This window comes from Colletotrichum chrysophilum (genome assembly GCF_026319265.1).
Source record: "Colletotrichum chrysophilum strain AFK26 chromosome Unknown scaffold_195, whole genome shotgun sequence".
Lineage (NCBI taxonomy): Eukaryota > Fungi > Ascomycota > Sordariomycetes > Glomerellales > Glomerellaceae > Colletotrichum > Colletotrichum chrysophilum.
In genome coordinates this window covers 49169-69382 of record NW_026517482.1, presented here as the reverse complement: position 1 = coordinate 69382, position 20214 = coordinate 49169, and the positions used below count along the sequence as shown (strand labels likewise).

The 20214-nt window shown below is 51.8% G+C and overlaps 6 protein-coding genes across 6 annotated transcripts; 4 read left to right on the top strand and 2 right to left on the bottom strand.

Moving 5' to 3' along the window:
• Positions 1–250: 250 nt before the first annotated feature.
• COL26b_012911 (uncharacterized protein) lies at positions 251–1858 on the bottom strand (the record flags this gene model as incomplete). The annotated part of the gene is made up of 7 exons (XM_053185545.1): positions 251–446; positions 512–704; positions 756–1101; positions 1162–1247; positions 1309–1363; positions 1446–1554; positions 1629–1858. The coding sequence occupies 7 exons, from the start codon at positions 1856–1858 to the stop codon at positions 251–253; spliced, it is 1215 nt and encodes a 404-aa protein (XP_053030533.1).
• A 2589-nt stretch (positions 1859–4447) lies between these two features.
• Positions 4448–4677, top strand: COL26b_012910 (uncharacterized protein; the record flags this gene model as incomplete). Its single annotated transcript, XM_053185544.1, has 2 exons — positions 4448–4518; positions 4581–4677. The coding sequence occupies 2 exons, from the start codon at positions 4448–4450 to the stop codon at positions 4675–4677; spliced, it is 168 nt and encodes a 55-aa protein (XP_053030532.1).
• An 867-nt stretch (positions 4678–5544) lies between these two features.
• COL26b_012909 (uncharacterized protein) lies at positions 5545–7186 on the top strand (the record flags this gene model as incomplete). Its single annotated transcript, XM_053185543.1, has 3 exons — positions 5545–5574; positions 5638–5725; positions 5778–7186. 3 exons carry the CDS (start codon positions 5545–5547, stop codon positions 7184–7186), a joined length of 1527 nt encoding a protein of 508 aa, XP_053030531.1.
• A 709-nt stretch (positions 7187–7895) lies between these two features.
• COL26b_012908 (uncharacterized protein) lies at positions 7896–8141 on the top strand (the record flags this gene model as incomplete). The annotated part of the gene is made up of 1 exon (XM_053185542.1): positions 7896–8141. The coding sequence occupies one exon, from the start codon at positions 7896–7898 to the stop codon at positions 8139–8141; it is 246 nt and encodes an 81-aa protein (XP_053030530.1).
• Positions 8142–11299: 3158 nt separating this feature from the next.
• COL26b_012907 (uncharacterized protein) lies at positions 11300–12595 on the top strand (the record flags this gene model as incomplete). Its single annotated transcript, XM_053185541.1, has 2 exons — positions 11300–11695; positions 11747–12595. 2 exons carry the CDS (start codon positions 11300–11302, stop codon positions 12593–12595), a joined length of 1245 nt encoding a protein of 414 aa, XP_053030529.1.
• A 5706-nt stretch (positions 12596–18301) lies between these two features.
• On the bottom strand, positions 18302–19436 carry COL26b_012906 (uncharacterized protein; the record flags this gene model as incomplete). The annotated part of the gene is made up of 3 exons (XM_053185540.1): positions 18302–18486; positions 18631–18854; positions 18907–19436. 3 exons carry the CDS (start codon positions 19434–19436, stop codon positions 18302–18304), a joined length of 939 nt encoding a protein of 312 aa, XP_053030528.1.
• Between the last annotated feature and the right edge of the window lie 778 nt (positions 19437–20214).

Here is a 20214-nt window from a genome sequence, read left to right as displayed (position 1 = left end):
GCTGTAAGAAGGCGAGTGCGTCGTTATATCCAGGTACTTCATTGTTGAGCCGCGTTTCGCAATTGTCGTTGTTGTTGTCTTATTCTCCGCTACGTGAGGATCTATCATACATCTCCAATATACGTGATAGGGATGCTGGAATTCAAATTCATTGATTATCATTACACTAGGTCATTGACAACTGGACCGGGACACGGCAACCTTGCTAAAAAGCTCAGTTGTATATCTCTCAGAACCCTGAGATGCATCCTCAAAGGTAGAAGTAGCAGAAGGGGCCGGAGAGCGTATCCATGACATTTTGGATCTGGATATTCGGGCCAGCATATCCCATGTCAATAACATCGGTAAGCTGAGTCTTGTTGGAAGGTGGCTCGTTAGCCCAGGTCAGGTGCCCATAGTCTCCTCCGTTGAGGTCCTTGTGGCGGTTGACTGGGTCGATCGCTTGCCTGTAAGGAGGAGGAATGTCAGATCAGGAATGTCGCATTAAGTTTAGACTTAATGCTTAGCTTACCAGAGGGTCCACATGCGATCCATCATGCCGTGGTGCACCCAAAAAGCAGGGTCGCCGGGAGAGGTGAACAAGTCGGCGCCCGGATCACCGCTGATCGCGTAGTGCATGCCTCCGTGAGGGCCAATCTCGATTGTGTAGGGGACGCCCTCGGAAAGAAGGCGGTACTCGGAAATATTGGGCTTCAGAAGCAAGTCTATCGTTGGTTAGTCGATCGATCGAATATCAATTCTCCAGTAACACATACTGAGCACAGTGGTGTAGTTGGCGTATCTCTGGTTCATGGCAGGTCCGACATCTCTCTTCAGTCCGCGGGGGTTGTAGCCGAGACCGCCATCCGGGCCGGCGGCCGTTCCTTCCAGACCACCGACGGGGCCGAGATTGACAGTCATGTTGGCGAAAGGACCGGTGGTCACGAAGCCACCTCCGACGCCAGCAGGCAGCTGGATGTTGCCGCCGCCGACTCCGTCGGGCGGGGTGATCACGGGGCCATCATGGGGCACGTAGTCCCCGTTGCCGCCGAGGCTGTACGGGTCTCCGTTGAAAATGGGAGACTTCTCGGGAGCCGAAGCGTACTTCGGCCAATCCCAGTACTGTCATTGCGAGTCAGTTCTCTAATCCTTGTTGGGGTCCTTTCCTAAATGAACACTCACCGGCTGGTAGCCAGTATAACCACATTCATCCCTCAATGCCTTCTCGTACAGGTGGACGAACCAGCGATGCCATGGCATAAAGTTGCCTGCGCAGCAATGTCAGCAACCATCAGGGCTCGTCGATTTCCTTAAGAAGAGCAAACGCACCCGTGTAGTGAATGAACAGAGTCGACTGAATGTGAATGACAACAAAGTCATCAAACTATCACAACAAGCCAAAAAGAGTCAGCCAATCTCGGATCGGTCCGGTGAAGTGGGTTGTGTGAGTGGGCTCATGGCCTTACCCGCGACCGTGCACCCGCAGAAACATTCGCCGGCGTGTGCGCGGGCAACTGCTGGAGACACTTGACCGCGTTGACGTACGCAAGCCTCTCTTCCTGGGACAGAGAACCGCTGGTGGTGCATTGAGTCAGTCACTTCATCTCGGCAACTCTCTGGGCAGCTGGGGCGGAGGGATCATGACTTACTACTCGCGGCGGAAGACCAGGTTCCTCGCCGTGCAGGAGGCCGTCTCGCCGCGCTTGCGAAGCTTCTCCTCACGCTCGTCCAGCGACTTGAGCACGTCAGCCTTGATGCTCTCCGTGAGATTGGAGAACCGGGCCTCGTCGGCGGCGAGATCGTCGCGGGGCTGGACCGTCGGGAGACCCCAGGCAGACGACGCCAGGATGGCCGTAGAGACGATGGAGCTGATCCTCATGGTTGGCGGTTGTCTCTGGAAAAAAATGATCGTCAATCAAATTTGGCGAGTCTTTTGACGAACTAATGGCCGGGCCCGTGTCAAGTCTGAATGCGAGTCAGCTTGAAGAGAGATGAAGAGAGAAAGGTCAGCGCGTCAATGGGCGATGGACGTAACATAATAAAGAGCACAACTGCTGCGGAGCTTATGCCGGCAAATTGGCGAGTCCGGTTCTCATCTCTGCAGAATTTCTTCGATGGCCTGTCGCGAGCCTGCTCTGTCGCCCATCTGGGCTAAGAGGCGATGCACGTCTGCGGCGCTCTGCACCAACTTGCATGCAGTGGAGTCGTATTCAGGTGGCACAGGTGGCGTACCGCACGCCGAAGAGAAGGGTGTCTTTCGGCGAACCAGAAGAGCACGGCGTTGTTGTTGGTAACGTTGGTTGCTGAGCCCTCGGCATGCAGGCAGGGTCTGAGATGCCACCGACGCGGACGACCTTCGCAAAAAGGAAGTTCGGCTCTCTGCCGGCCCCTAATCTCAGGAATCTGGCTTCATCTGGGCGCGCCCAGCATCTTGGGCCACCGTCGCTGAAGGATTCCGACAGTGAGATTCACCGGCGGAGTTTCCACACAAGATCATGAGAGCGAATCAGTATGCTGTCCCCCTGCGCCAACACCGTCCTCCATGACGGTTAGATACGCTCCTATCGCAATGGTCGCATGCAGGTCCCCTGGCCCGCGGAATCGGTTCCAGGGAGTCCAATAAGGTACGCGCATGCCGGAAGTTCCGGAATGCCACGAAGAAGCGAACGTCTTGGCCGACTGATGCTCTGTTCGCTGCCGGGCCGCCGAGTTGCTGCGAGGAACGGTTGTTCGCCAGATCTTTGTTCCCCGGACATCCCTGTATTTTATGGACGGTGGAAAGAGACCCACTCCTGAGTCCTTGATAATCCTCCACCATTAGTGGAACAATGTCTGGGCTTCGTGACCTTGGCCGTAAAATGGCATAATGGCAAGGTTTAACTCGTGTTGATGTCTATGTTGGTTCTAGTTTGAAGGATTGCCCACATCCCGGTGGGCAACATTGCTTGACGCTACGAACATGCGGCAAATATTTTCGGCGAGAATTGTTAGATGTGAAAAGCTGGTTAGACATGAATGTAATTTACCTTCGATTGACCTATTCAAATCAGCTCGACATATGTCTGAAGGTTTCAAGCGCGATCGCGCATCAAAATGAGCTGCGGGTTGGACCATAGCCGTTGGATGTTAACGCAAAAAATGAGACATACGTAGATGTCGACAAAACGGATGATGAAATATGGGGAATCGTAAATCTTGTTGGTCGAACGAGGAAAACTGACTAGCCACAGACTAAATGGTAAAGGATAACGAAGCAGTCGCGAATTCGGACAAGTCCCTCACGAAGGAGGGTCGCATGTTAATGTAGGGGTCTATGGCAAGTTCCATTGCCCCTTGTCGGTGATACTCGCGTCATTTCTGTTATGTTCCTGCATGATCCATCCCATCGGATCAGCCACACCAACAGGTTCACCTGCCACTAAAGGTGGGTTGAAATTTTCCCTCTTCTCTGCGCCGCCTCGGCGCAGAATAGGTGCCGGCGTTCTGCAGCGGAGCATGGTGCGGCAGTAATAGGAGGCGAGCGTGGCTTGGCCACACCGAGATAAAGAATTGGGTGCCTCGTCGATGCGAGGCCCGCTGTCGATCTTGCGTGCTCTTGGTTCCACCTCATTTCTACTCAAGCTTTAAGATTCTCTAGCCATGGCCGACGCTTCGGAGCTTCCGCCGGATATCAACAGAGGCCCTGAGATCCTCGCAACCTGCGGGAGCCTGGTGGGTATCTCGGTGGTTATTGTCATGATGAGGATGTATGTAAGGACGAGGATTGTTCGACTCGTTGGTTGGGATGATTGGTGTATCGTCGCCGCCACGGTAAGTACTGTCTCATGTCATCTGCTGAAATCAGCGCTCCTTTGATCTTCAACTCCAGCCACCATGATTTCAATCAACCTCAAAAACTTTGTAAGTGATTGGCTGATACTCTTTCCTATGTAGGTCGTTATCTTCGCCGAGATGATGGTGATCCTCCTTGAAGTCGAATACGGAGGAGGGCGACATATCCAATACATCGAACTCAAGGAAAATGTTGTCATCGGGCTGCATTATAACTTTGTCACACAGCCTCTCTGCCTGATTGCTCTTTGTCTAGCTAAAGTCAGCGTTGGGCTGTTTCTGCTGAGGGTAAGCCCTTCGACGCGGATGCGGTACTTTATCATGGGTACCATCGTCTTTACGGTTCTCTCCGCGACAGGGAACTTTTGTAGGTGTTCCAACATGAACATGTAGAGAAACATCCATTCTAATCTTTCAAGTGACCGTGTTCTTTCAATGTCGGCCGCTGGCTTACGCGTGGGATACCTCGATCGAGGGTGGCGAATGCATCCCACCAGCAAACCTGAAGTTTGCTGCCTTCTTCAACTCGGGTAAGTCTTCTGTCACTTTCGGTCAGTTCCATTTTGCTCATGTAGTTGTACCTTTTGTAGGTGTCTCGGTATTCACAGATCTACTCTTCGCCTTGTTGCCAATCCCAATGTTGTGGACAGTCCAACTCAACTGGAAAGTCAAATCCGCAGTTATTGGAGTCTTGTCGTTGGGAATCTTGTAAGCCAACTTGACTGATTACGTCCTTTCTTCGAGAGCCCATTGCTTACCCCACCGTCCAGCGCCACCGTCGCCGCCGTCATCAAGATCTCTTTCCTGCCCAATTACGGCAAACACGGCGACTTCCTCTTCGACAGTTCCGATATTACAATCTGGTAAATAGCCCTCTTGTCTCCAGTACCACAGTTGAAGCTGCACACGCTAATGACTCATTCGTAGGACAACGGTCGAAATCTGCACAGCAATTATCGCCGCCTCGATTCCTTGTCTCAAGCCCCTGTTCAGGGCCATCCTCGCAGGCTCCTCAGCGAAGTATACCTCTCAGTACAACAACCACGATGGCTACGTGCGAAACAATGGGACGAACCGAACTGGTGCTACTGGCGATCCCCAGGGGAATATTGAAATGTTCTCAAGGTCGAGACGAAACACGACTGCTGTCAGGTCGGGATTCAACCGATCCAAGATGGACTCTGAAGAGAGCATCGTGGGGAGGCAGGGAAGTGTACCCCCAGACGGCATTACCAAGACAACGCATGTTTCAGTGTCTGTCGACGATGGGCAGCAGAGAAGTCCCAAAGATTTAGTGTAGCTTCGGTGAATACAGTTGTCCAAGATCGTCTCGAAAATATCGGGGTTCGGTCTGCTTTTTGGCATGAACCACAGACCTATCACAACTTAACTGGTGAGTGAGTAATCATGATTTCGCAACCGCCGCAACGTCTTTTGTGGAAATTGTCTGATTTTGTGGTCTCCTTCTAGATGATCGGTTTGCAGCTGATGAAACAGTTGCTTTGGGCGGGCCAAAGCAACCCACTAGTCAATGCTCAGCCAAGCACCTCAGCCAAGACGTCACGATGACATCCGATGAACCACTTACGCCCGACAAACGTCATCCAGCAACCACCATCTTCGTCTTTAGGTACAACTGTTATCAGTCAATCTGCATATTCCGTCTTTGCAAACGTTCCCTTCTTCCTGCTTGTCAAAAGTTTATTCACCGATTGGATACCAAATATCGCCAATATGCCGACCGAAGGAGTCGAGTTCACCACTGTAAGTCATTTTCAACCAGGAGACCTGGTGCTCAAAAGTTCCAAAATGATTGACCTTAGCTAGATTGGTGTTGTTGGCGTAGGCAGCATGGGGGCTGCGATGAGTCTTCTTTTCGCCGAGAACGATTATCGTGTCTTCTTCTACGACCCTAGTACGGCCCCATTCGACGCCGACCGTCGTCTCGGCTACTAACAAGTTCCTAGGCAAAGAAAACATAGACAAGTTGAGAAGAGACGCCATGAATCTTGGTCTGGATGACCGTGTCACGGCACGGGAGAGCTATGAGGATCTGTGCGAGACTGTGAAGGCGCAAAGCAAGCCGGGTGTGTTCGTCTTCAGCACCCCGCATGGCTCCGTCGGCGATGAAGCTATTCAGGGTCTTTTGTCGGGTGGCAATCTGGAGAGGGACGACATCATAATCGACTGCGCGAATGAGCAGTGGCAAGCTACTGAAAGACGACAACGAGAGCTCGCGCCAAAAGGCATTCATTATATCGGATGCGGAGTGTCGGGCGGTTACCAGAGCGCCAGATCCGGTCCCTCTTTCTGTCCCGGTGGTGATCCCGACGTGGTACGCCGGATTCTCCCTTTTCTGGAAAAGCTCGCGGCCAAGGGGCGAGACGGCAAGCCTTGCACAGGCCTCGTGGGACCGGGAGGAAGTGGGCACTTTGTGAAGATGGTTCACAATGGCATCGAGCAGGGCATGATGTCTGTACTGGCAGAAGTGTGGTCGATCATGATGCAGGGCCTCGAAATGAGCTATTCTGAGATCGGAGCTGTGTTCGACCAGTGGAATTCGTCGGGCCCTTTGCATGACTGCTTTCTCATCAAGATCGCAGTCGACATCTCAAACGCTAGAGATGAGTATGGAGAGGATCCTCTGGGCCATATCAGAGACAAGGTCGTGCAGGATGTTGACGAGACTGAGGGAACCGGCAACTGGACCTGTCGAGATGCCATCAGCCTGCACATCCCTGCAGCAACGATCGTCAGCGCTCATCTGTTCCGGTTTGCGTCCGCCTTTGCCGGACAACGCAAGCACAACAAAGATGCTGCGAATGGAGGCGTGGAGTCGAGAACGCTGGACGTCACCTCCAGAGAAGACTTTCTCAATCATCTGCAGAAGGCGACTTACTTTGGATTCCTTACTTGCTTTGCACAGGGTATGGACATGATCCAGGCTCAGGACGCCAAGATGACCTGGAAGCTCAACTACAGAAATATTCTCCAACTGTGGCGCGGCGGATGCATCATCCAGACGGACGGCATCGTCGACGTGCTTGACGCCATGTACAGTCGCGAGGACCGCAATATCGAAGACGACGTACTTTCCAACCACGAGGTTGGAAACGATCTATCATGCAACTTCTCTGCCACGAAGGAAGTCATCCTGAAAGCTGTTGAGGCAGACCTCTGTGTCCCTGCGTTGAGCCAAAGTCTCGAGTATTACAAATACTCAACGTCGAATGAGCTTCCCACGCAATTCATGGAGGCGGAGCTAGATTACTTTGGAAAACACATGTTTGACAAGATGGAGGACGTTTTCCCGGGCGAGCCCAAAGCAGGCCAGCATCATTTCGAGTGGAAGCCAGCCAAAGGAAAGAGAGATTAGTTGTAGCTAGATAGAGGCGCGTAATTGACGCAAGACTAAATGCAACGTGGTTTGCTTAATCAATGTTAACCTGACGACTCAAAATTTGCGTCTTTCTCGGTTCAGTGACAATGGCGATAGATGGTACGACATTGTTCAGATGTCCGTCTGTCAACATGACTTGTTCGCAATAACTATCTGTCTCAGGGATCAGCGATCCAATGGTGGCTTAGAGAGCTGTCACTTATTGAGAGAGTGCGATGGAGCCAATCATGAGCTGAGGTGCCAAACACAGCCAAGTTACTATGTGGAGAGTCCGACTGTAGCCCGACGCCTGGAAACTCGCATCGTATTTAGGTGCACCTGCTCTGGGACTCATTAAGTAAGTCAAAGGAAGTTTGGGAGCGCAAGTCCGAAATCCCCACGATAGCCAGATGCGGATGAGGCTTGCGCCTCGATCAACATCGTCAAGCTACCTACCACTTTGTCATCCCCGAGGGTAACAGCCAAGTCGTCCACGATCTCATCCGCCGCGATCTAGGTGTTGTGCGCGTTACTCACAACCACAACGTAAGCCCTGAGCGCTCGGCCGACAAGTAGGCACCATCAGAACCGCCTGTTGGGGTAGTGGACGAGGAATATTCCTGCTCTAGATCACATCGGATGGGAAGGTGGCTGCGTCACCTCCAACGCAAGGAACGTCTATGAACGCATCGAACAAAACCAGATCATGGCAGTCACATCCGACCAGGTGATTGTTGACTCCGGCGCCACCACCGCTCTCCTCAAAATCGGAATTAACCACCAAGCCAAGCCTGCAAACCAGCCTTACGCTGGCATCCCTGGCAAAAAGCGGAGCGTCGTGCCGAGACAAGAGGTGAAAAACGGCGACGCTGACATATGGGAGTCGTTCGACGATCCGGTTCTCAAATGCGAAGGCGTTGAGAATGACCAGCGCTGGGTCGAGCGCAACTAACTTGCCGAAATCATCGAGAAGGAGGTCTGTCCAGAGGCATCGAAGCAGGAGCTCCGCGATGGCCGGGAGCTTTTCATCGGGCTGTCACGTTTTACGCGCCGGTACAGAGAAATCCGTCCGGACGCTGTCTCACTATCTATTCGGTTCCCCGCCGGCATCTACTATCCGGTTAACAGGGAGTCTTGCATCAACATCATGCGTGGAAAGCTCCTTGACACATGCGTCGGGCGATCCAGTTCCAATCCTGTCCCATTCAAGGCGGGCGGTTCCATCAAATATCGAATGGTTCCGCTCTCGGTGAGGACGAATGCTTCTAACGGATTCAAGTCGGGGTGCAAGATCGAGGTCGGAAGTGGTCGGCGGGTTATATCTGGTGTAAAGATCTGGGGCGCTGGGTGGGCTGGTCATGACAACGGGGCTACGTTGGATGAGAAGGTGGGTGCGTGTGGAATGGTCAAGAATGAAGGTTACTGGAAGCTCAAGTATGAGATGAGGGACGACAGGGAGTGGATTGTTGAATTCATCGTGGATGGGTCGGGAGTCCAGGGCTGCATCGAGGATGCTATAGGAAAGGCTGTCGGGCCAAAGCCGCAGTGCGAGGTTGTCCAAACATAGATCTTGTTCCATGGTTTGGGAAGCCTGGAAGTCATTTGAGATTTTGTCATTGAATTTGAATGGCTTATTTACAACCTCCAATACCTGAATGATACTCGAAGCCTTGGTACGAGGAGCGACCTGCAGTTCGAAATCCCGAGTGCCGGGATGATACACAGCGACACCGACCCGGTGGGATATCGATGCTTTCATAGGTTTGCCTTGATCCGAATGAAAGCCCCAACAGTCTCTGCGGTCAGGTGTCCAAGTACCTGCCTTCGGGGCTCGTATCGAATTTGCGAAAAATCTACAATACATAAGGTTTCCTTGGTTGATGCTAAGCAATATTAATGACGGGAAGAGGGACTTGCCAAGGTGCTGCGGGTCTCCACCAAGTTGATCATCAGCGTCCATGTCTTCCGAAACGCCAAGACGCATTAGGCAGGTCAGAAAGAATAAGGTTATTGCGAACAGGGCATTTCGATCGAAATCTGACGTGACTCTTCCAGGTTAAGAGACTCGACTGTGAAAATTGATATTTGATGAGAAAGAAACGCAGACCTATTCACTCATGAGCTTCACGCCAATGGCGATGGAGTGGAGGTGGGGGCTGTAAATATCTTTTGCGAAGGGGGGGTGTTGTCACAACTCAACCATCAATCTAGCATTCAAGTTATCGGCTGAGAAATGGACCATAAATGAGAGAGGTAATGCCCAAAAGAAACATTCACAAAGACTGAGGCGGGCTTGATGCTGGGCGGCAACCATGTGGCATCAATCAAGGGTGTTCATCTCCCACCGGCTAGCCAAGACTGACGATGTACTTGCGCGCTCACACTGCAGAGCAACAGTGCCCCGTTTCAGCAAATTATTGCAGAGCAAAAACTACGTACCGAAAAATTAATCGGCCTTCATATCTCACACCAATTTCTCAGCGCTCTTTGATCTAGCGACGGGAGCCAGATCCGGCTGCGGCTGAGATGGTGGCCGTCGTGGCACCCGCGTGCCGTGGGGTGCTACCCATCGAGGCGGAACGCCATAGCCCACCTTAACCTTTTCCGTGGGCATCAAAGGCACTGCTCGCCGACGGTCCACATGGAGAGAGACTGCGGGGAGAGGACTAGTTTCCCCGAATTTCCAGCCGGCTGGGAACTAGAATGTAGAACAAGAGCCATGTTCAATGTCTCATCAACAAGAGATACTGTTTAGCTTCACAGTAAATGAAATGGTGAATTGCCTTGCGCTCTGTCAAACATGTTTCGCGATGTTTCCGCGGATGTTCGCGTTGCTTCCACTGGCAGCTAAACACCTGCTTTCCCGCAGAGCTTCAGGAGGTGCCCTTGACTCGTTGACAGCCTATCAATCTGCTGTGCGTAAGCAACCCTCACATGTTTGACAGCATGAGATGAACCGGGAACATGCAGGAACTCGTGCACGTCCGCGCCGGTTCGGCGAACGCGCTGGATGGCGAACCCCTCCTCGGTGTCTCATGCAGTCGCACGTTGCACCCGCCTGTCGGCGGCCTCATTGGGGAAAAGAAAAAGGCGCGCCGCGTGGTTCAACGCTGCATCCGGAACGGCTGGAACCACTCAACTGGCTACGGTTGAAGCTGTTTAACGTTTGCGAAGATCTCGTGAAAGAAAAGAGAAAACAAACTCTCGCGGGATCCAGCTCTCCAAGGTACCACGGCGTTGGGATTCACCAATCGCTTTCGGTTCCTAGGCGACGGATAGCATTGGCTGTAACGGGCATTGCGAAGCTGCGCCATTCTTGCGCCATCCCCTTTTCGTTTTCTCTTTTTTCTCTCTCTGTTTTTTTTCTGCCCTCGACCTTGACCCTGTCAGCACCTCCTCACGGCAATATCGCTCTTCATCGCCGAGCCTGACTTCCCGCCGCTTGGCCCGATCACCCGCGTGTTGGTGTGCTTGGTCGGGCGGCCCGGACATGAAAACAAACCCGTCATTCGTCAACAGTGGGAACGAACCAACGACTCCTCTTCCCCAACTGGGCGGACGCGAAATTGGAGAAAAATAGGGGGCGAAGGGGACTTTGAGGAGGGGTCAGCCTGCCCTCCGTCACAGCATGTTGCATCCTCTGCAAATACCCGGATCGCCCTCGCCGCTTTCCCATTGCTCACAGGCTCAGGGGGTTCATTAAAAGCGACCTATTAATGCCCTCCGCCCCATAAACCAACTAAACATCAGACCAAACTCTGGGTGCCGACGTCTGGGCTGACCCCTGCCGGCGAGTCATTCTTGGCCCAGTGCCGCCGCGGCGTTTGCCTGCGAGCCCCAGAAAAACAATTAGCTTGCGTGGGCGAGCTGGGGCTTTGCTGAACTTTATCCAACAATTGCGGCGGCGCCTCGTCCGACAAAGTGCGCCTGTTGATGGAGCGGCTCTTTCGTTGGCTGCGGCGCAGAAGGTGTTGGTGGTGCGAGTATATATGAAGGGACTTCGGTGTCCCGACCGCTGACAGCCTTGAGATGATTCGGTCTCACCACACCACCATCACACTCTTTTACATTCACTTTTTTCTTTCCTATCGGTGTGATTCGTGATAAATAATGTCGTTCGCTAGACTCACAAAGGCCTCGCTCGCGGCCGTCCTGGCCGTGTGCGCCAGCGCCGCGTGCGCCGCCAACACTTCCTCCGGCCTCGTCGCCTCGACGTACTTTGCCGGATACCACGCCAACCGCGGCTTCGCCGTGAGTCAGATGCCGTGGGAGAAGTACACCGACGCCAAGTACGCCTTCGCCGAGACCTCCGAGGACGGCAGCCTCAACTTGACCAAGTCGGCTCCCGACCAGCTTCCCGTCTTCGTTTCGGAGGCCAAGAAGAACAACGTGAAGGCCCTGGTTTCTATTGGAGGCTGGACCGGCAGCCGTTGGTTCAGCACCGCCTTCGGCAGCGCGGAGAACCGCACTGCTTTCGTCAAGACCTGCCTTGACCTCGTCGAGAAGGTAAGAGAGGCGATATCCCAATAGTATGCAACAGTCACTAACAGTCTACAGTACAACCTCGACGGTCTCGACTTCGACTGGGAGTACCCCAACCGCCAGGGTCTCGGCTGCAACGCCATCAACAAGGACGACACCGCCAACTTCCTGTCCTTCCTCCAGGAGCTCCGCCAGAAGCAGTCCAAGCAGCTCTACCTTACCGCCGCCACCAGCCTATTCCCCTGGTACGATGCCACCGGCGTCAGCAGCGTCAACGGCACCCTCTCCGGCTTCGCCAAGGAGCTCGACTACCTCATGATCATGGCTTACGACATCTACGGCGCCTGGGCCGCCACCGGCGGACCCAACGCGCCCCTCGCCTACACCTGCGACTCCCGCAACAACCAGGGTGGCGCCAAGGAGGGCGTCGAGAAGTGGATCAACGCCGGCATCCCCGCCAACAAGCTTGTCCTCGCCGTCGGTGCCTACGGCCACGGCTTCTCCGTCAACACCACCAGCGCCTTCTCCGGCAGCAACACGCTGAACGCCTACCCCGTCCAGAACAGCACCAACCGCTTCCAGGGCAGCAGCTGGGACGACGACCCGCGCGTCGATGAGTGCGGCAACGCCTCGCCCCCCTCTGGCACCTACACCTTCTGGAGCCTGATCACCGAGGCCAAGTTCCTCGACGAGGCTGGCAAGCCGCTCCAGGGCATCGCCACCGGATTCGACAACTGCAGCATGACCCCCTTCATGTACAACGAGACTGCTCAGGTCTGGGTTTCCTACGACAACACCGAGTCGCTGACTGCCAAGGGCAAGTATCTCACCGGCGCCGGCATGGCTGGCTTCGCCATGTGGGAGGCTGGCGGTGACTATAAGAACATCCTCATCGACTCCATCCGCTCTGCTGTTGGATTGTAAGGTGTTCATGTAAATCTTTTTAGAATTTGTCTCAGTGACACAAGACTGTAATCAATACCACATTTTCTTTCTCAAAACCACAAAGTTCGTGATTCTTCGCAATGCAACACTGTGCCTCGGAATGTGATGGGATTGTGATGGGATCATGTTTGCATCGAACCTGCAGCATAATCTCGCGAAAATCTTGAAAGAGTAATACAAACAACCGCTCTCGGTAGGTCGCCGAAGATCCCAATCACGGGCGCTATCGACGTTGAAAAAGTCCGACTCAAGCGCGCTAAGCCGCACCAGGGGCAGCCTTAACACCAACGGATTACCGGCATCGGGGGACTTGGGTGTCCAAAAATAACCGAAAGTCTCTAAAGCGGGCCTCGCCAGCCCGGCGGGAATTGCTGTGTTGGTCAGTGCCTGTTGATACATTGAAGCTTTACTAGGAAGAGTTTTCTCTCGAGAACACCAGAAACAACTGCCCATTTGATAAAGTTTGAAGCAAAAGGGAGTCGGGTAATTGGAACTAAAAGCTGCATTAGTCTAGTAAACAACTTCGTGCTGGGTGTCCGCTGACTGGACCTCCTGTCTATTATGTTGCAAGTCTTTGCAGCTCTTGCCGACTCTCCAAACCATGTAACCACAACCCTCAGCTTAGCCTTCGAGGACTGTTCACACTTGGACTGGTCTTACCGGGAAGTCAGAAGTTCAAAAGACATGTAGATGCAAAACAAAAAGAACATACAACACCGGGGATTCCCCAGTCGTCACCGACCTGAGTACTAGTTCGGCCCTTTCCAGCATGACTATGGGAGAGCGGACGGGATCCCGTGTTTTCTGGAAGGTATGGTCGTATGTGCTGGACAGAGGCTGTTGGTGGAATTGTGAGGCATTGGTGGCGGGCGGTCTGCAGGCGCGGGAACCATCCACACAACATGGTGTTGGTGAAAGAAACCATGAGGATCGAGCGTCAACTTCCAGGCAACTTAAAATGTCTCTTGTGAAGACACACAAATACCTCTTATAAGCCTGGTTGATTTCTTACTACCCAGGATGAAGACGGATGGCTGAGTTTTACTGTGTAGTTCAAAATGCGTTGCCTAGAGTCCCAGTCAAGTCTGTCAACATCAATCTCCAGGTACTTAATGTTGTTCGACGGACGCCCTTTGTCACATTCTTTTCTTGTTCAGCTTCAGTTTCTCCAATTATGATCTGAGTTTTCTAGAGGCCTTTCCCGACGTTTCTAGGTCGCTTTCAATGTTGAGCCAGGCGAGTCCTAAAATTGCTCAGGTTTGCTAGTCGAACATATTTGATGAGCCGATGTTATGGGATGGAGGATGAGGTGCCTGAAATGTTTCCAGGTCTTCAAGAGGCTTTCATGTGAAAATCAAGCTCAATCGTGTGGGCTTAATAAGTCTTAAGATAGCATTCAACCATGCGGCAAAGCACGCCTAGAAACAGCTGTTCGCGCCGCGCCATATTTAGAGCACCCAACTGTCACTGGAAGGCAGTTACATTCCGCCTATTTATCAGGCTCACTGAGAACCGTACGAACCGGTAATAGTATCGACCGCGCTCGCTGATGTCTTCGTAGGTCGGCTGCGTAAGCGTAAAGCAACATGTTGACAATCTCAGCTGCTGCATATTGAAAATGGTGGCAAAGACTTTCCATAGCCATATCTCCTGTGAACGACTGTTTTATACCTATTCCCATAGCAATTAAATTTGAGGAACTTCTCCTTTGGCGCCGGCTCTTCTGCAAACCTAACGGCGCCGTTGGAACACTCAGGCGGGAGTCTCCGAAGCTAGACTTTTGAGTTATCGCCGCCGCCGACGCCCACAACAGGCCATCTCACCAGAACCGCCGCTCGGAAGATCCCAATGATGGAAGAGAACGACGTCAAGTCCCAAGCCCTGTGCCGGCGATGGTACAAGATCCTCCGGACAAGAGAGCAGGATCTAATTGTAGACTACGAAAGGCACATCGGCATTTGCCCCGGCAAATCAAACGATACTGCGTGCAGCTGCTCGTCGGGAACCGCGAGGAAAATCAATGGCTTCTCTTCTTCTTTGGCAAGGACATCAAAGTCCGGAATCGTAGCGAGAGGATGACCAAGTTCCTTGTGTGGACTGATAACATCATCAAACAGTCTCTTAGCACACAGCCCTTTGCAGCGGTACACTGGTTGGGTTTGTCCATATTGCTTCCGGTTCGCAGCCCTATGTTCTAAAGACTGCATTGCACCGGTATCCCCTAGCTCCTTGGAACCGACACGACGCAGCAGGAGGCTGTGCTCGCGATGACTTCATCTCCATCTGCCACCTGCAGCTGTTTTCGAGCTTCTACAAGCAAAATCTCGACAGTCTTCGGTCAACGATTCTTCCGCCCGCAATCACCAGAAACCTTTCCGCAAAGCCGCCGAGCTCTACTCCCTTATATTCGAATGCCAAGGCGTGGTCATTTGCCACCTCTCTTTTCTACAGCCGTCTCGCGGCCGACAGAAGCTTGAAGATGACTGGGTGGGCTAATCAAAGAACGTTGTAAATTAGAGCGAGAGATGCAAGTGCCACATTGCTTTCGCTAAAACAGCAACAAAAGGTTCAGAAGCAGCATGCCTGTCAGTTGGAGGAGATGACCAGGTCGCAAGAGCTCCTTGCTGGGATTCGGCACATCCTTGAAGAGGTCCGTATGCAGGCACGAGACACATACGAGGATCAAAAGGAGCGCCAGCTGCTTCACAACCTCGCATAGGGCTACAAGGACAATCAGAACTTCAACCCACAGAGGCTCCGGGGCACACGCAGGTGGTTCTCAGAGGACGACAAGGTCCGTGAACGGACGGACCTCGTGAACGGCGCGACAAGGCCGGCTCCGCGTTTTTTCGGTCTCTGCTGACCTCGACTATAGACAGTCCGTTTTAGCTCGGTCCCTGATCAGTGGTCGATAATGGCCGGCTATCGACTACCGTCTGAAAGTGTACCGTATGCTACTTCTTCTTCAAGTATGGCAATGAACGACACATGAGTGGTGCCGCTGCGTTCAGCGCCACACTCCACCAGTTCTTCACGCATGACCGAAGTCACGATCTTCTTCGCAATAGCCTCAAACTCCACGAGGGCTACGGCAGATCGCTCAGAGACATATTCTCCCAGCTGGGGCGACTCCGGGAAGAGTACAGCCTAGAGTTTGGCTTAGAAAGGCGGTTAGCAGACCTCCCGTCCAAAATGTCGGCAGCGTACGAGGTTGATAGCTTAGACTGTTAAGTTCGATTGAGCGTCTTTGTTCTGCGAGGTCATTGTTGTGGTGTAAGAAAAACGCAGCAGAATGATTAAGGTGGGAAAATATAGTTAGGTAGCCAGCTCGCTCATCTTGTACGTTATCTCATTCCCCTTGATTATTACTCAGTCCCATATATACGGGGTCAAGAGTCAGACGAATACCAACGACCCAGAAGTCACATTTCCTAAGTTGGCCTGTTTCTGATCCTAATGCCATTAAAGGAATGGTATCTGTGTAGTCGCACCCATGACAACCGTCCATCCTATCAGACTGTCTTTTGCTCTCCAAGCCTGGCTAAACGACATGCTCGTCACAACACTCGCAAGGAAGGTTTCCGAATGACCCATTTGCCTATATTCATCTGGCGGTTGATGTCCTGGTAGGCTGATGAGACGACCTGTTGATCCCCAAAGTAGTGCATCATCGTTTCTCCAGGAGAGATTGTCTAACACTTACAGGTGCTGCTGGTGCCACCACAGTGAAGTCTAGCAGACAATCGCACACAACTCTTTTGAACGGGACGCATTCAGTAAAAGGCTTTGTATCAGCGGACGCTTTCCAACAGGAATTTTCCAACAGGAGCTTCCCAACTGTTTGCTGCTACTAATGCTGAACGCAGCGTCTACGGTAGATATAATGGGACTCGAGCAATTTTTTTCCGCACACACCTTTCCAACCAATTTGTTGCACATACCTGGAACCAACGGCAGAAGTATTGCGGGACAAAATTAAAGTTCTCGGAATCGTCGGTAGTAGTTAGTGGTGCTGAGAACTCTTCCGTGCCGTGCATGGTCCGGGAGTGTGGGCCGGCGAACAGCTGAGAATGAACCATTCGGCCAGCCAGGCTCTCGTGATATAGTTGACAATAACTCGCGTGCGAGAATTCGGGCGGACATATCATGATTCTTTTGTGTAGAGGAAGAGAATGGGACGGACGAGGCTTCTTGTCAGATGAAACCCCAAGACATTAACCAGACGGACTTCTGACTCAGGTATTTAATTTATATCAGAATATCCCACCGGGCTACTCCCTTAGGGCCCATCGCCCACCAGCGTTAAACTAGCAGATTTCATGGGCAAGAACATTCACGCGTGATGCAGAGTTCAATATGCGTTTATTATCTACATATCCCTGCCTTTGGCGAAAGCTTCACAGGCGCTTTACCCAGTATTTATAGATTCAGGACATGAGGCCTATTATTTATACTTTTATCATATTCATAACGAAATAAGTGCTCATGCCAACCTCTGAAGATCTTCTCAGCATCTGAAGCCAAATTCAAATAGATATAAAGTGATGTTCCTTCCCGCTCAACCGAACTGCTCTTTGAATCACTCCAACCAGCGTCGAACCACAACATATCTACACAACATACATTTCAACTCTCAACAATGCAATTCCTCCACACAGTTATCGCACTTACTTCACTTGCTGTCACTGGAAGTGCTGCCCTCACAGATGCAGCTCCTCTGGTTGAGGCAAGACAGACTGCCGCTAGCCCATGCGAGTCTAACCAGCACTTGGTCTGGAGAACAGGGTCGGAGCCTGGGTTTAAAAACAACGGAGGATGGGAGGTAAGTTTGCCTATGTAAACACTGTAATAAGACCTAACTAACTTCACTTCTATTAGTGTCTCACAGATAATAAGGGAGGCTGCAGGGTTTACTTATGGACAACTGAACTTCCTTACTACAGCGTAAGTACAATATATGCTTCTCTTTATTGATAGTTGCTAATTGAGGTTTCTAGTGTCTGATAAACTGAGACATGTGTTCAGATGATGTTCTTCAGAGTGAACTAGAAGAGGCTAGAGATTTTTGCGAGTTGAACGAACTTGATGAGACAATGGCATTGAATGGAGGGCCAGCTAGGTGCCTTGAATATTTCCAGATCTTCAAACGGCTTTGATGTGAAAATAAACATCTTGTACTCTCACAAAGGTTCCCTCATGTGTCAGTCAGATCTAATGTTCTCCACGACAAGCAACAACAACGACAACAATACCAACTACCACAAACGGCAACAACAACGAAGAACACGACAATTAGAAGCCATCCCACCAATGCTGCATAACGGCATCATTCTCGATTGGCTGTCCACACTACCGCCGAGGGAGAGATCCTCGGTATAATATGCTAGAGCTGGAGACCCCCTGAAGAAGAGTGGAGCTGGCGTGGCTGGCAACATCAGACACTCGCTGACGTAGCTTGCCGCGGATCGAGATCTTCGCCACAGGTTTGGGCATAGTGTAGACTTTTTTACTCGATACGGAGAATGACCATGTCCGTCTCAATATCACATCTACGACATAATAAGTGCGGGGTTGTACGATTGCAATCGTAGCAATAATAGAAAATACGCGAGTTGGCAGAGAGCCACGAAGAACAGGAAGTCCGAAGTAAACGGGTCTTAGCTTTTCATTAGAGTAAATCGCTGTCTAAAGTGTCTTGTTTCGCTCTTGCCACCAGTTGTGTAACGGCGGTCCTCCCACGCACAAGATGTTTATCGGCGTATCCAACAGAAACCGGTCAATAACCTCCGGCGGCGCGACATCGAGATCGTCAAAGCGCAAAAGCCGCTGGCCGTAATGTCGCATCATTCGCGAGAACCCAGGGACGGCCTCTGTGGCTTTTAGAAGTAGGTAACTTGTCTCGAATATGCCAGTGAGTACTATTTGATCCATGATCGGTTTCGCAGCGTCTGATTAGGTTGAAACACATTGTTCAGAGGATTTGTGCTTGTATGGTTTGGGTAATTGTGACTTACCCATGCCGAATCTGTCCATCTCCCGCTCCGTTTCCACTACTTGGTACTTAGTGAAGAGCGGATCATTGGACTCTAACTTCCTTGCTTGGATGTGTAAGTTGTATAGGTTGATCTCGAACGGGCTGCCTCGCGTTGCCCAGACCGTCCAAAAGTCTTGTTTGTGTGCTTTCTCCACGGACTGAACGAGGTCGTTAACTACTTCTTTCTCCAACATCCACTGGACACTGGACAGACACGGTTAGCGACGGGCAACGCGGAACGAATTTACAGCCTTACCTCTCCAAGTTCCACAAAGCCTTGCCAAAAGACTCGATATCCCGGCCAAGAACATTAGCCGATCCAGTGATCAAGGAGACCATAAAATCAGTCCTCGAGTTCTTGGATCTCCAAACCGTCGGTGTCTTGATGTAGCTATCAAACACTTCCCGCATGCTAAACGGCTGTACGACGACTGCCTCCGAATCAAGCCACAGACCCCAGTCGTACTCAAGCTTTATCGCCGCTGACATCTTCTTGATTGTCTGATACTGATATCTTCCGCCCTCATTCAGGAGGGCAGACGTGTCGCCGGCGCTAATGTTTCCTTTAACCATCGAACGGAAGGCGTCTGGGATGATATCGTAAAAGTTTGTGATATTAATCTTAGGCTTCGGTCCGTCAACATTCACCCTCGGCGTAGGGAATATACTAAACCTCTCGCCGCAATGTTTTAGGCCATCAATAGCATCTTGGAAAGCCTCTAACTCCTTAGAATCGGACACGATGAGGTGGATATCGACTTCTTGGTGGTCGGTGCAGAGGCACATATAAGACTGGAGGAAGTCGACGACGTAGGGTAGGTGTTTTGTCTGTTTCACAACTGATCAGCACCCATTGCACAAGCGCGTACCATATGACGGGGGTTCATGAGACGCACGTAAGTGGGCACGATAATGGCGTATGTCGGTTGGCCTTTTCCATTCGGCCTTGACTTTGAACCTCCGCCGGGTCTGGTAAATAACAGGTTATCTTCAGCGGGTCGTCCTAAACCCTCGGGAACGAATGGAGCTAGGAAGTCGGGTGCGGTCTTTGACTGGCTGCCTGCGATGTGGAGAGCGCGCAAGTGAAGGTGTGGGAACAAGCTGTAACTGAAGAAAAACACCAAAACAACGACGCAACTGAGACAGCACAGGTACAGCACACGAGCCTGTGCTGTTTGGGCGGAAAATCTTTTGATCAACAACATGTTCTGGAACTTATCATCGTCGATTGCTAATGCAGTCTACAAATTGTTCGGTAACAGCGGCCATCTATCTATATAGGCTAAAAGATCGGATGCAAGTAGCCCGCTTGCTTGCGCGTTCAAAGTTTGTTTTCCCCAGGCCACAACTCACTCCTCGGGGCCGGCCTCGATCAATTGTCATGGGTAGATGGACTCGGAATCAGAGGCTTAACCCTATCGTCAGTTCATCAGGGATGTCGACCAACGCCTGAGAGTTTTTGAAAAGGAGACAGGTATGGGTTGAACTCATGATGTTAACTTCAGCGTTCTGATACGCTCGTACTCCGCCCATGCCAAATGTCCGGATGAGTTCCCCGCACTCC